At 48.4% G+C, this 15,686-nt stretch overlaps 1 protein-coding gene across 1 annotated transcript in view; it reads left to right on the plus strand.

Moving 5' to 3' along the window:
• Positions 1–14,688, plus strand: part of GNA11 (G protein subunit alpha 11) — a gene marked incomplete in the record, with an annotated part of 27,345 nt that extends 12,657 nt beyond the window's left edge. Inside the window, 5 exon segments of the mRNA XM_060275340.1 lie at positions 1,208–1,362; positions 2,957–3,085; positions 4,596–4,725; positions 7,680–7,833; positions 11,259–14,688. Of these exon segments, the coding sequence (XP_060131323.1) occupies positions 1,208–1,362; positions 2,957–3,085; positions 4,596–4,725; positions 7,680–7,833; positions 11,259–11,449 (759 nt within the window).
• Between the last annotated feature and the right edge of the window lie 998 nt (positions 14,689–15,686).

Consider the following 15,686-nt stretch of genomic DNA (forward strand, 5'->3'; position numbering starts at 1 on the left):
CCTTTTTTTACCTATCTATATATATATATATAAATGTAAACTGGGTATGTTCCTTCGCCTCCTATGTTCTACAAAACCGCTTGACCGATTGCGTTCAAATTTTGACACAAAGTCAAATGTGACTGCACAAGTGTCCCCAGACTGTTTTCAAAGACAGATGTCACACCTGTGCAACATAAAAAACCCCAAACCCCGTGTTCAAAACCTCCCCACTCAGACGAAAGTGCATGCTGGGAAATAGAACGGAGAAGCAGCATCTCCATTGGCTGCAGACAATCCGTGACATCACAAAATTCCACGCAACCAACTGAAAACAGGCCTTTTGCAGCAACAAGGCCCAGCATTGCCCAGCCGACTGAATAGGCCGCAGCAGAGGTTTGCAGACTAGGCCTAATAGAGGTGGGGGCTCCCCTGGGTGGGGGATGGGGGAGGAGGGAGCAGGAAAGGTCATGGGTCGGGACAGGGTGGGGCCAATCACAGGGATGAGCCACAGGGGGTGGGGGGGGAGGAGTCTGAAGGGGGACTCTGAGGGCCCATTTAGACTAAGCCACTGCAAACACGTGGCAGGGCCAGCTAGTTATTATTATTATTAACATTTATATCCTACTCTTCCCCCAAGGAGCTCATGGTGGTATGTATGGTTCTCCCTCTCCCCATTTCTCCACAACAGCCCTGTGAGGTAGGTTAGTCTGAGAGACATTGACTGGTCATCCCCAGTAAGCTTCATGGCTGAGTGGGGATTAGAACCCCTGTCTCTCACCAATCTTCTTTACCCTAATCCTCGTGGGGCACAAACACAGCACGTTATTGAATAGTGGGATGGTCAGGAGCAGGGTCGAAGGCTTTCCGTGGCACCAGCGGATGGACAGGCCAAGCTACGCTAAGGCTGCAGGGGCTGGCAGAACCGAGCAGTGCAGCGGTGCTCCAGCCCACCCAGGGGAGCGGAACGGCACGCCCCGGCCCAATGGTCAAAGGAGAGAGGTCAGTAGGGCTGGGCAATATTTACTCAGAGTGTCTAATGCATGCCCCCCCTTTTTGCCAAAAAATACGGTATATACCTGTAGTGCTCTTCATTTTTTTTAAAAAAGCCCAAATTTGTGCTCTTATTGTTAAAAAGATGGTGTATACATTTACTTGCTTTGTGCAGGCAATGACGGGTCAGCCTCCTTTAAGCCCCTCTTGCTTTCTCCTCTGCGCCGTGCTGCAGGCCAACGCACTCCTGATCCGGGAAGTGGACGTAGAAAAGGTCTCATCCTTTGAGCAGCCCTACATAAGTGCAATTAAGACATTGTGGAACGACCCGGGCATCCAGGAGTGTTATGACCGGCGGCGAGAATACCAGCTCTCCGACTCTGCTAAATAGTAAGAGCTCGTCGTCCTCTCTGTACGGCTCTTGGCATGGTTGCTGCTGCACAGCGGCATTTTGGGTCGCTGGGCTCCCCTTCCTCTGCGGCGGCAGGGGGAAGATGAGCGGCACGAAAGGGCTGGCTCCGGAGAGGGGCTGCTTAAAATGGCACTCAGCCAGCTCAGCCCAGCCCCCTTCCTCCTCGAGGCAGGGCAGGGAGAAGCCAGGAGGGAGGGAGGGAGGGAGGAGGCGCCGCCGCGGTATGTGTGAGGGAGAGAGGGGGTAAATGGAATGGCACAGGGGGAGAAATGGTGCAGCCAGAACTAACAGAATCCCCACGCCGATCCATGGACAGTCTGCAGTCCGGATCCTGAAGGCAATTGGGCCTGTTTGGCCCACAGGCCTTAGCTTGCCAACCCCTGGTGTAGGGGAACTTTAGAAAACCATTTTATGTGGCTTCAATTGATTTTACACTGTTAGTTACCTTGCAGTCTCTTTAGACACGTGCTATAAATGAAGTTTAATGAGTATTTTCTTTTCGGTCCTGCCCTCCCTGAACTTTCAGAATGGCGAAGCTACAAGGTGGAAATCTCAGGTAGTGGGAATAATCTGGAAGTAACAAGCCGCTTAGTTGCTTTGTAGTCTTCTCCGGGGCGGTAAACATTAGAGGAAGATGGCCTGGAATTGTGATGTGGATATTTAGATATAGATATAGATATAATAGTGTTATAGATGCTGCAGCATTTAATAGTTTTAAGTTTGTGAGAAAGATGTCCATAGAAACTGGAGAACTAAGCTTTATGGGAGTAGTGCAGTATTGCTCAGAAACTCTGCTCCTGCCCAACGCTTGATCCGGGGGAAGAGGGGGGTTGGCAGCTCAGTTTACTCTTCTGGAGCCTTCCTACTGCCCACGATTATAAGCAGACCTAAAAGACAGACGTCAACGTGAACATCATCAGAATCATGAACTTTGGCTGCTTGCCCCATCCAGCCAAGGCGTAATAAAATGGGGTGAGGTGCCCAGGGGGTACTGCACCACTGTTTCGTTCTCTACAAACAGAAGGAATAATGTTGGTGGCAGCTTATAGGAGAATTTAATTCAGAATTATGGACCACCCCACCCCCCAGGCAGGAGGGAGGGCTCTCAGCTGTTTCCATAGTCTTTGGCTTCCTTCCTTTGTGGCTCATTCTTCCTTCCCTGAAAATCTGCTGTAAGGAGTAGTGGATCCGGGACTTAGAAAAACGTTCCTTTCGGGCATGGCAAGGGTAGACTCTTTAAGAGTCCTGGGAGCGTTAGGACCCATGAGGAGGAAGATCGCTCTGCAGGCATGGAGCTGCACGCTTAGAAATGTAATACTATTAGAGGCAAGGTAATGCCGGAAAAGGGGGTGGTGGGCTTTGTTGAATCTCAAGGGTTGAACAGGATTCCTGAGGATTTTGCATGCAGCTCTTCCTCCCCCCTGGAAAATACCCTAGGAGTGGAATAATTGAGGTTCCATACTCAAAATGCTGTAGCGCTCGGGGCAGGAGCACTACACATGGCAAGCAAGCTCAGGCCACCTTCATCTTTCCCCCCCTCCCTCCTTTTCCCCCTGCACATCTTCCTTACAGCTACCTTACCGACGTGGATCGTATCGCCCTGCCAGGGTACCTCCCAACCCAGCAAGACGTCCTGCGGGTCAGAGTCCCGACAACTGGGATCATAGAATACCCCTTTGACTTAGAGAACATTATCTTCAGGTAACTTCCAGTGGCTTTTTTTCTTTCTTTCCTTGGATCGTTTTTACGTTTCACATTCCCCAAAGCTGCTTCCATTTAAAATGAAAGCCCAGCTCAGTTAAGGCATTGAGTTGGTGGGCTTCTGGAAAATCAGTCACGCAGCTGCCGCTTCCGACCCTTTCTTCCCTCTTCCGAGTGAAGGAGGGAGAAACAAGTCGTACTGTTGGCAGGAGCAAAGGCAGGAGAGGGTTTTCCCCCGTGAAGAGACCGCGCTAGGTGTGGCCTGTGTCTTTGAAGGCTCTCCACAAACACCCAGCCACCGCTACAACCCATCTGTTGCGGTACAGTCCCAAGCACACAAGAAAAGCCCTGCAGCTGGATGAGGCCAAAGCCCCATCTGTTTGAAGATCTAGATGCTGCTGTGGTAAGTCTGCAAGCACTGAGTCCCCTCTTCAGTCCCACAGCAGCTGGTATTCAGAGGCATGCCTGCCTCTAAAACCAGCTCTTAACATGTGGAATACCCTTCCTCCTGATAATCAGGTGAACAGCAACTGTTGGTCGTCATCATCCCAATCAATTGAAGCCTCTTTTTCTAGGCCAGAGCTTTCTAAACTTCTCCTGTTGGTGACACGCTTTTTAGACATGCATAATTTCGTGACACAGTGATTTGGTTTTACTAGCAAGCCAGAGGCTGAACTAAACCCTTTCCAGCGCAGCGATCGTTTGCTCGACACACCTGAACCCTGCAGCTGACACACTAGTTCTGGAAAGTTCTGATCTAGGTTTTTCCCTGACCACTAATACCAATAGTCCCTGTTGCCTGTGGTTAATGGGGTGCTAATTTGTTTAATAAAATTTAGACACCTCTTGATTTTATTTACCGCTTGATTTGTATAAAACCTCAAAGCAATTTGCCAAAACAATAAAACTGTTAATACGATAAATAGATAAATAATTTAAGACTTTCAAACAGTTCAAAACTAAACGGAAAACAGATGAAAACTCTCCACAACATCTGGGTAGGCTTGTCTAAACAAAAATGTATGTAGCAGGCACTGAAAAAGAGTGCGGTGGAATCACCGTCCTGGTGTCAATAGGCAGGTAGTTCCAAAGGGCAGGTACTGGGAAGTGCCCTTGACAATTCCCCTCATGGAGAACCGATTCCTGCAGAAAAGAGGCTTGAAGCCACCGCCCTCCACCTGGTAGGCAGTGACGTCGAGCCCTGCTGATTAGCGGTGCTTCAGAGCACTGCGCTCCTCGGAAACCCTGTGTGGTGCATTGAAGTCCTGATGAGCATCACTTGATGTAATGGTTTTGTCGGGCATTGCTGGGTGGTTGCTCGTGCCCACATGTCCAGTTTGGCCCGTGAGGGGTAGGGGAGATGTCTTCCAAAAGGGGGAGGAGAAGCAAAGAAACCTCAGACTTGTTCCTCCTCAGTCTTTTCTCTCCCCTCCCACCCAGGTATAAAATGGCGCATTGCATTTTTAACTGAATGGACTTGAAATCTCTGTGCGCCTTTTCTCCCTTTCAGAATGGTGGATGTTGGGGGACAGAGGTCAGAACGGAGGAAATGGATACACTGCTTTGAAAACGTAACCTCCATCATGTTCCTAGTAGCTCTTAGTGAATATGACCAAGTTCTGGTGGAGTCCGATAACGAGGTAAGCACAATCCCTCGTAGCACGTACAGGGCGGCGTGTGGCCGTTGGGTGGTCCCAGCAGCGGCAGAAAGGTGCATTTGGAGATTCTGGAACTGTTTCTAAAATGTTCGGGGTGGTCGGCCACTGGTGTGCTGAGAGACATCTGTAGGCCAGGACTTACCTGTCTGTTTCCCAACCACCTAAAGTAGCAGTAAGCCAAATTCTTCACCCCGGATGGCTAGACATTTCAGAAACTGATCTGCTTGAGGGGGAGGGGTGTGTGTGTGTGTGTTTCTGTGCACCAGCTCTGAACGTGTTCTCCAGCTTCCCCCTCACCCCCCAAAATGCTATGCATGTCCCTCAAAACTTGCAAAGAAGAGACGTGCTCTTGCTTGGCAAGTGGTTCCTCCAGACCGAAAATGGCGCCCCTCCCATCCAAAATGAAAGGGCACCTCGGAGTTCTCCGTGGTGCCAGATGTCTGCGGCAACCTCTCATTTTGTGCTAGGAGCAGCAGCAACGACGGCTCATTTCCCATCTGTGCAGGGAGGGGCGCTAGCAGTAATAAAACTTTGGATGTGGGCCAGGGGTGTCCACGGGGCCTCCCGACTTGACCATCTGTGCCCCACAGGAGGGGCAGGAAAGGCTTTCCCTGCATTCATGTTAATTTGAGGGTCCTTGAAGGGTGCAAACTGTTGGTTGCTCTTCCCTCCCCCCCCCCCCGCCTTGCCGTACACGCTTCTTGCACATGAAAGGGTGAGGGACCAGCCTTGTGTACACACTCGTAACACAGCTTTGGCAGCCAGGCATGACTCGAACCCTCCTGTCGCTTGCCTGACACCAGTTGTTGGTTTTCTCGCACTCCTTAAAATTTTACTTTTACTTTTATTGGAAAAAAGTGGGGTGAAACCTGTCTGGTACTGGTGGGTATTGTCCACATGAACAGATCTGTAAGTCACAAGTAATGCTATTTAGTAAAGATAATCTAGCAGAGCTTTCCTAACGCATCACAGTAGGCTCTTTCATTTCTTATTCAATTTGCCCCAGGCAAAAGGCCTTGGGAGTGAAGGAAACCTGACCGCCGATGGACCAGAACAGCTGCTTTATACCACACACTGCAGTGGCCTAAATGTTACTGTGGCAGGAAACCTCCCGTCTCCCCCTGCATCCCTGTTAAAAAGAGTTTTTTAATTGCGGGGTGTTTTTGAAAGAGGGACCACGTGGCACAGTTGCCCGCTTTTCTGTACAGCCATTGCTCTCGAGTTGGGGGTCAGCAAAAGGCACTGGTGGTGCCAGCTGCCCACCCCATCCACTGCTGGGTGATCAGCAGAAGAACTGCAAGGGTTCTTGACTCCCAGCTGTGTTTAGCAATAGCAGGAACAAAAAACTGTCCCGGCCTCCTCTCGGTTGGACTGATGAAATGAAGAAAGCTGTGGGAGCCAGGGGAGAGAAGAAGGACCCAGGAGTGTGAAAGGACGGTGTGCTCAGTTCTCGTATTGAAAGGAAATTGTAGTCTGCGTGTGCATGCTGTTCCTGGACTCTTAAGTGTATCTACTCCCCTGCCAAGACTATTTTGCACCAGGTTCCTGTTGGTGTATCTGTGGAACCTGCTAAAATAGCTTCCACAAGGCTAAAATGTGCCCGGCAGGACTCTTGAGTTGGTTCTCTCCTTCCCTCCTTCCTCCCCACTCCATCTAGTAGCCCGTAGACTCGTCTGCAGACTGTCAGAAACGGGATGAAATTATGTGCACCCTTGGGGGAAACTAGATTTTGCCAGGGTCAGAGGAAATGGGGCTACTGTTCCTTCCAAATTTAGCATGCCTTCTAAAACCGTTCCCCTGATAGAGAGCAGGGTGAGGTGGAGGGAATCTGCTTTTTGTGTGTGGAAAGTTTGCTTTTTGAAAGCCTGCTGGCATACTTAGCTGCTTTGGCAGGTTTGGTTGTATCGCAGGGCCTGGATTTGAGAAATAAATAGCACTCTCCGCTTTCTGCGGCAGTTGTTAGCCCTTTACCAAGGTTGTTTTAGCTCTCTCTGCGCTTAGCCGGTTGGCAGAAGCAATTTCTGCTCTCTGCTGGTCCTGGATTTCCAAATCTGTATTTGGACCAGATTATTTGAATCTCATGTTTTTAATTTGTGATTCAGCTTTACTGTACATCGCCCCAGAGAAGGAATGTTTTGCGGGGGTGGGGACGATAGAAAAATCTCCTACCCATCTTGTGGGGTGGAAAATTTCCATTTCTTAAGTTTTCATCTGTCAAAATGAATGGGTGCCAATTGCAGATACTCTGTTAGGTAAGCTTGGTGGTTTCAAAACTCTTCATTTCATTGACTAAAATAAATGGGCTCATTTAGATCCCATTGGAAACTTTTCTGATGCAAACCGAAAAAAATTAAAATACTATGCACATTTTCCAATTTGAAATTTTCCAGGAAACTCACAAAGCTGCATTTTCTCTTTCTTTCTCTCTCAATTAACTAGGGCAGGGGTGGGAAAGCCATGGTCCTTAGGATGCCTGCAATCCCCAGCAGCCTACAGGGGTCAGGAATGATGGGAATTGTAGTCCTGCAACACCCAGCGGGCCACTGGCTCCCGTTCGCTGACCTGTGGGGTTGGCCAGCATGAGATTGCACGACTCCTTATTTGCTGAACATTACCGGCATAGTTTGAAAGTAACTACAGGTGGAAATGTGGCGATAACAGAAAAAAGGCGAGCAGCTGGGCATTGCCTATCTCCTGTTTGCCACATTAAGCCAGATAAGGTTTTAATACGATTTTGGGCAAGATCTTTGTACTCAGCCCTTGTTATTTCATTGTCCTGGTGGTACCAGTTGCCCATATCTGAGGGCCTGGTGTAAAAGTATGCCTAATCTCTTTAGCCTAACCACTTTAACAGCGCACACACACACACAGCGCACCGGTGATGCTTTTAATCTCTTGCAACTGTGACACCTCGAACCCCTCTTTTCTCCCGGCAGAACCGTATGGAGGAGAGCAAAGCCCTTTTCAGGACCATCATCACCTATCCCTGGTTCCAGAACTCCTCCGTCATCCTTTTCCTCAACAAGAAGGATCTGTTGGAAGACAAGATCATGTACTCTCATCTTGTGGATTATTTCCCGGAGTTTGATGGTAAGAAACATTTATTTTTTAATTAAAAAAAAGCAACAACAACAACAACACCCTGCTCTTACCAGTCTCTCTAAAACAGACTGATGTTGAAGTTACAGTGGTACCTCTACTTACGAATTTAATGCGTTCCGAACGCACATTCGTAAGTCGAAAAAAATTGCAAGTCGAATCCCATAGGAATGCATTGGGAGAAAAAATTCACAAGTCGAAGGAACCCTATCTAAAAATTCGTAAGTAGAAAAAAAATCCTATCTAAACCGCATCCAAGATGGCGGACGGAGCTCCGTTCCTAAGTAGAAACATTCGTAAGTAGAGGTACCACTGTACAAGGAAATAGATTCTGACATAAACATCAGGAAGAACTTTCTGACAGCAAGAGCCGTTTGACATTGGAACGGTCTCCCTCAGGAGGTTGTGGACTCTCCTTCCTTGGAGGTTTTTAAGCAGAGGTTGGACAACCACCTGTCTTGGATGCTTCAGTTGCAATTCCTGCACTGCAGGGGGTTGGACTGGATGACCCTTGGGGTCCTTTCCAACTCTGATTCAGGTGTTTTGGGTCACAGGTCCCATCTTTCCCAGCCAGTGCTGGTTAGGGCTGCTTGGAGTTGTTGTCCAAAACATCTAGATATTACAGTGGGGAAGGAGAACTGGAAATAATGCAAATATATTTCACATCCGGCAACCACTGCGCCCCTTTGGTTTCAGATAGTACGTAACCTCCTTGGTTTTTATTATTTATACCCTGCCCATCTGGCTGGGTTTCCCCAGTCACTCTGCTTGGCTCACAGCAAATCTAAAAACATAATAAAAACATCGACCATTAAAAACCTCCCAATGCAGGGCTGCCTTCAGATGTCTTCTAAAAGGTGCGTAATTCTTTATCTCCTTGCCATCTGAAGGGAAGGCATTCCACAGGGAGGGCACCACTCTCGGGAAGGCCCTCTGCCTGGTTCCCTGTAACTTCACTTCTCAAACTAAGGGAAACAAGCAGAAGACCCTTGGAGTTGGCTGAGTGACAGGGGTGGAGGCTCGTTCAGGCTTACTGGGCCAAGGCCGTTTAGGGCTTGAAAGGTCAGCACCAACCCTTTGAATTGTGCTCAGAAATGTACTGGGAGCCAGTAAAGATCCTTTACGGTAATTATAACTGGTGTTATATAGTCCCGGTGGCCACTCCCTGTCACCAGTCTAGCTGCCGCATTCTGGATTAGTTGTCATTTCTGGGTCACCTTCAAAGGTAGCCCCACATAGAGCGCATTGCAGTGGTCCAAGCAGGAGATAACTAGAGCATGCACCACTCTGGCAAGACAGTCTGTGGGCAGGGAGGGTCTCAGCCTGCGTACCAGATGGAGCTAGTAGACAGCTGCCCTGGACACAGAATTGACCTGCGCCTCCATGGACAGCGGTGAGTCCAAAATGACCTCAGGCTGCGCACCTGGTTCTTCAGGGGCACAGTGACCCCATTCAGGACCAGGGGGTCCCCGACACCCCCCTGCCTCCCCAAAAAACAGTACTTTTGTCTTGTCAGGATTCAGCCTCAATCTGTTAGCCGCCATCCATCTATCAACTGCCTGCAGACACCCACACAGGACCTTCACCACTCTCACCGGTATATGCTTCCAGAGTTGTTGTTATTTATTGAATTTATATACCACCCTATACCTGCAGGTCTCACAGAATAAAATAAGACTATAAAAAATACATAATCAAAATAAAAACAGCAATAACCCCCCCCCCATTTTAAAAGGGCATAGGATGTCAATCAAATCTACCAAAGACTCGGTTAAAAAGGAACGTTTTTGCCTGACAACTAAAGGTGTATAATGGTGTCAGGCAAACCTCCCTGTGGAGAGAGTTCTGCAGATGGGGAGCCACTGCAGAGAAGGCCCCGTTCTTGTGTTGCCACCCTCCAGACCTCTCGAGGAGGGGGCACACGAAGGAGGGCCTCAGTAGATGATCTCAGGGTCCAGGTAGGTTCATATGGAAAGAGGTGGTTAACACTAAAAACATGACTTCAGGTCAATGAACCATCATAGCTGCGAGAGGGCTGTGAAAGGCTTCTTGGACTTGTCAACCTGTGTACTATCTGAAACCAAAGGGACACATCGTTTGCCAGGTGTAATTTTTCCTTTTTTCCAGCTCTCCTACCCCACTATTAGGTTGGTGAACGCTGTTCTTAGAGCCTGGATCAGTAAGTGGTCCATGCTCTTAGGGGATGAGCTGCTTCCCTTGTTACTATTGCTGGAACTGAAATCCTAAAATTTCTGAGCGATGGGAACAGGCTGAATGTATTTCACACTTATTCCTTTAAATGCTTACAGGCCGTCTTTCTGAGTGAGGCCCTTTGAAGGTGACTTGCATAGTTTTATTTTCTTAAATACCACGTCAGCAATACAAAAATAAAAACACAGCTTCAACACACAGGTGACATTAATAAGTAGCAGCAACAATGAAGTTGTGCAACGATCCTAAAAACAATTTACACAATCTCATCAACTGCATCACCACTCGAGAGAGGGAGAGAGAAGATTCAGATATAAGCCCCTTGAAACAAACAAATAGTCTTTCTAAGGCCTCCAAAAAGACTGGCTTGTGGTAGTTTTCTGGAGGTAGAAGGCTCTAGGTTGAACGGTGGCCATCTCCTTGGAGGGCTGAGAGACTCAAAAGAGGTGAGAAGGGCCCAATTGCCTTGGCTCTGCATGAGGCAGCTTCCAAGGTCCCTGTGTGTGTTCTGACACTTTGACCTCCCAGCTCGAAAAGCTGCCAGGGGGTTGGGTAGTCTGGCTGGGCAGGGCACGTGGGCCATGTAATCTCTTGAATAGGCCATAATTGAACTGCAAGATCATAATAGCTCAGCCAACGTACTAGCGGCCCTGCCGGTTTAAACACCTCCCTGTAGGAACCATTCAGTTTCTTCACCACGAAATTCCCTGAGAAGGTGGGGTGCTTCTGAAAACTATGCCTCTGCGGTGATGATTGCCACCATCTTGACATGGCTTTGAGAAAGGGTCAGGCATACTCCTGGACCGTGTTCCTCATCACTAGCTAGCAGGACCGGTGGTCAGGGGTGCTGCTATGGGGAGACGGTGTTGAGGGGTGCTTAGCTCGTACACATCATTTAGGGCTATCTTGCTTCTCCTCCACATTAGCCGCCAGTCCCCTTGTGTTTATGTAAATGCATAGACTTCTTTCAACCTAAAAAAATTCAAAAGCGGTTTGCAAATATACATACCGGTAGGGCCATTAAAATTGACCCATAGCAATCGAAACACCCAGAAGGTCATGTAATTTTCGGCAATTACTGTAACCAGAAGCAATCCTGCCTTCTCTCAAATCTCAGCGGTTGGGGGGACACCAGGGTAAACATGAGTGGGAATCTCTTTTGTTTTCCTCCCTGCCCCCATCCCATGTTTTCTGTCTCTCCTCAGGCCCCCAGAGAGACGCCCAGGCGGCTCGGGAGTTCATCCTCAAGATGTTTGTGGATCTAAACCCCGACAGCGACAAAATCATCTACTCTCACTTCACATGTGCCACAGATACGGAAAACATTCGGTTTGTCTTTGCTGCTGTCAAGGACACCATTCTGCAGCTCAACTTGAAGGAATATAACCTAGTCTGACCTTGATTTGCCTGCCCTCTTCTTCCCTACCCCACCCCGCCCACCCCTGCCCCCCTCCCCAGATATCCTCGGGAGACCTTTTGTTGTGAAGAAAGTTAAAGACGAGAGAACCCCATGAATTTAAACAAAACAAAAAAATTGTACAGGGGGGGAAGAATCTTGATTTTTAATGATGTAATGATTGCAAATTGATCTGTGGAGTGGCAAGGTCTTTGGGGTTTTTTTGTTTTGTTTCATTTGCTCACTTGTCATCATGGAGTCTCTGTCTGCTCCACAGAATAGCTGGTGATGATGATGATGATGATTTTTAAAAAAACAAATGTGCTTTTATTTCACAGTTTAAAAAACCAACAGGGGACATGTTTCCACTCTCTCGCACTTTGTTAATTTCTTGCTTTCTGGTCGACAGCCCAAGGCGAGCCTTCCTCTCAGACTCTGTCCTTCTGCGTTAGCCAATTCTTACTGTTCCTTTCTGTTCCAGCGATAAGATGGAGTCCACAGGCTTCCTGGCCCAAGGCCTGACAAGCTCTCTCTCTCTCTCTCTCTCTCTCTCTCTCTCTCTCTCTCTCTCTCTCTCTCTCTCTCTCTCTCTCTCTCTCTTGGCCGTGGAAGATAACTGGGTGCTCCTTTGTACCTTCGCCTCGCGTGCCGCACGATTCCTCTAGTGCAGCTTTGCTCACTGCGCTGGCTTTTCGGCCCGGGAGCCTTGGCGTCTCCTGCCCAAAAGGACTTGGGGGTACCTGGAAGACACCTTGGGAGGAACAGAGGCTTCTGTCTCTTTTAACAGTAGTGCAAAAAAAAAAAAGCTATCTCTTTTCCTTCCTCGTTTTTTTTTGTACCACCTTAGTATAGATTCTCTTCCCTTCCTTATCAATTATGAAATTTATATTGAGACTGTGATTTTTTTTAAATTATTGTACTATATATAGTTTGCTACATCATACGCTGTACTTCTGTTGTTCATAGACTTACAAACCAAGCAATAGCTAACGAGCCTGGAGGGGGGGGGGGCGGGGAAGTGCCTGAACGTTGTTGTTGCTGTATTATCTTTTTTTAAGAGAAAGGAAGCTCACTGTAGGGAGTCTTCTCGCCCGGCATGAGGACTCGGCGTGTTTCGCATGGCGGGGAGCGGAGCCTGAATTGGGCTGGAAGAGAGATCTGAGGTTCTGATTCATTTTCCTAGATCCTCTCTCCCCCCCCCTCGCCCATATGCATGTGTGCATCATGCCAACAACCGCTTGGGTTTGTAAGGACCCCCCCCCCCAAAAAAAATGTGTCGATCCTTCAGGGTTAATCCGAGCAAGGAAGGATCCACCGATTTTTGTGGCCTGCAGAGGATGCTTCTTTTATCTTGTTAAGTTCCAAGAAATGAGTCGGAAGCTCTCTGCAACCCATTGCCTCCTCAAACTACATTTGCCGGGGTTAGTGTGAGTGCTAGCTACTACTTAACCTCCCGTGCCCCTTAAACTTCCAAAGGCTTTGTTCTACCAGAAGCAGTTGCACAGGTATTTATTCTGGGGGTGGGGAGCCCACCGTCTTGGGGCAGGGGGAAGAAGAAAGGGCTTGCAGCAGCAGCAGCAGCAGCAGCAGGCCAGCATCGGAACTGGTGGATCTGCTTTGGCCGAGACAGCGGTTTTAGCTTTTCAAAGCGGGCAAGAGGAAAAGGTTCCGCTTCTGGACTCTCTGTGCCAAAACGTGTTCAGAAAAGCCTGCTTTTGAAGCCAGCAGGAGACGGTGCCAAAAAAAAAAAACACCCCACCCAACCCCGATGAGAAACTCTTTGCTGGTTCGCCAGGAAGGAGAATCGCCACGGGGCTGGAGCAAGGGACGTTTTCGGGAGGGCAGGTGAGCTTTTTAAGTTGCGCCCTCTGGATGCAAGGAAGTACAGACAAACACTAATGTGGCTTCAGGAGTGCTCACAGCCAATTTCTCAGACGCTACAGAGGACAGCCTGAGACTTCTACGTATTTTCGAACGGCCAGGTTAGGCCAGCAAAGAGAGTGTCAAATGTGCTTTTAAACGTCGCTTAGGGCAACACTAGGTAAACTTCTTTTCGCGTTTTTCTCTTGACACTACTAAAAACCCTAATTGCACGTGGATACCTGCAGCATTCCAGGTTTTTTTGGGGGGGGGTAAGGCGCAGAGTGCTGCCTCCAGGTTTTTCTGGGTCTGCTCCACGTCACCAAACACTACAGAAGAAAGCAGAAGTGAGCCGTATTTCTTGTTTTGTTGCTTTTGATTTTTGGAAGGGGATTCCTGGCTTCTCCTGCACACCCAGCACCATGAACCCGATAAGTTCTTCACTTGGGAGACGAAGTAGGAGGCGGAATCCCACGCACGCTGAGAGGTCCTGTTGAGTCAATGAAGAGCACGGCAGCCTCTGCTTTCTAGAATAACCAACATTCCTGATTTTGTCTAAATGTGTTTTTTTGGGGGGGGGAGTGACAATGGTGAGGGAGGGGAGGGGCTTCCTGCTTAGGCCAGGACGACCGTGTCAGTTTCTGTCATCTTGCCAAAAGACAACTCTTCTGCAAGGGAAGTTCTGCATTTGCAAACGTGCCATGGGTTTCCTCCTCTCGCCGTCGCTCACCTGGAGTCTCTTTCTTTTGCACACCTCGATCTGCAACGTCCACTGCAGGCATTGGATGTGTGTACCTGAGAAATCTAGGAGCCAGGAAGCCAGTTTCTTGAGCTTAACATCTCTTGTATTGACTCTTTGGGGGGGGGGCGCTCCATGCCTGAATCTGGCTTGGTTTGTCGAACGGTGGTGGCCCCCTGCAGAGAAATGTCCATTGTGCGCCTACGTTGATGGCGCAGATTCGAGGATGGAGTGGGAGGCGCTCGTTGTGAAGGTGATATTCTTGCAAGCGACACCCGCCCACCCCCACTCGGGTGCCGTTGCGAAGCCTCCTTCTACGGACCAGCTTTTGCGATGGGCGACCCGTCCCTCGATCCCGGTCCTCGCTTGCTCTCGATGTGCCAAAGCCATCCCACAGCATCCTCCCTCTTTCCCCGGCCTACCCGATGGGAGTTGGTTTGAGGTTTCAGGTGTGCCAGAAGCCAAGGACCTGGGGATTCTCGCATGTGGTGGTGGAGAAACTCGAAAAAGAAAAAGGAAAAAAAAAACAGCCGAGATGAAGGAGCAACCTGTTGACCAAGTTCTGATCACAGTGCACTTTAAACGAAAAAAAAAACCCCAAGCCCTACTGAAGAGGCGCCTGCTATCAAACCCCTTCACCTCCTTTTATGCAGGAAGAGGATTGTCAAAAATACACATCCAGTATCATTCCATTTCCTTGTAGAGCTTCGAGGTGATCAGCCCCTCTGGCAAGCAACCCCCTCTCCCTCTTCCCTATCCCCTTCCTGGAAGCAAATAATTATTCATTTTTTCATTGCCTTCAGTTGTATGTTTAGTTCATCCCCTGCACACTTTTTTTTTATAACTACTTTTAAAACAAAATGCTTTCCCCTACTTCTGGCCATTAATTTGTACTACGCTTCACTGAAAGCAAAAGGTGGTTTTGAGTCCAACAGAGGTTCAAGTCTGTAACTCAGTACTCTGTGTGTGTGTGTGCGTGTGTGTGTGCGTGTAAATTTTTTTTAAGCGTTTATGGTTTGTGCCAATGCCCCATACTTCTTTTTCCCCCTTTAGTTACCAGAGACTCTCTTACAAGTGTGGTGAAAAATTATTTGGTTATACTTGTATATTATAAGAGATCCTGATTTAAAAAGAAGAAACATTTAAACATCCTATTTAAAGAGAACGAAAACTACTATATATATTAAAAAATGCTGTTTTTAAAGGGGGGGAACCTTTTCGTCATTTTGAAAATTGCATGTGATGTTTAACGCGTGAGGGGCAGGGGTGGGTGGGAGGGGATTCTGAATCATGTGGCCCGGGATCAATTTTTTTGGCCCCCCCGTCCTTGTCTCTCTCTTTCTCTCTGTCCAGTCTGTGAGGCAGGATCGGGGCCTTCCCGGAACCCATCAGTTTCTCTCGTCTGCTGGGTGCTGACCCTCGTTGTTTAGAAGTACCTGATGGAAATCGATTTTCATATCTTTCTCCTGAAATAAAATTGTTTGAAATTGGAATAAAATCTGTTCCTTACAAAAAACAAAACAAAAAACCAACATACTTCTCGGCCTGTTTTCTCCCTTCCCTTTTTTGATAGAGTTGGGGGGGGGGGTAAGAAAACATCCAGCAATTATGTCCCCTGGGATATACAAGACCATGAAT

Source organism: Zootoca vivipara, chromosome 6 (assembly GCF_963506605.1).
Source record: "Zootoca vivipara chromosome 6, rZooViv1.1, whole genome shotgun sequence".
Taxonomy (NCBI): domain Eukaryota; kingdom Metazoa; phylum Chordata; class Lepidosauria; order Squamata; family Lacertidae; genus Zootoca; species Zootoca vivipara.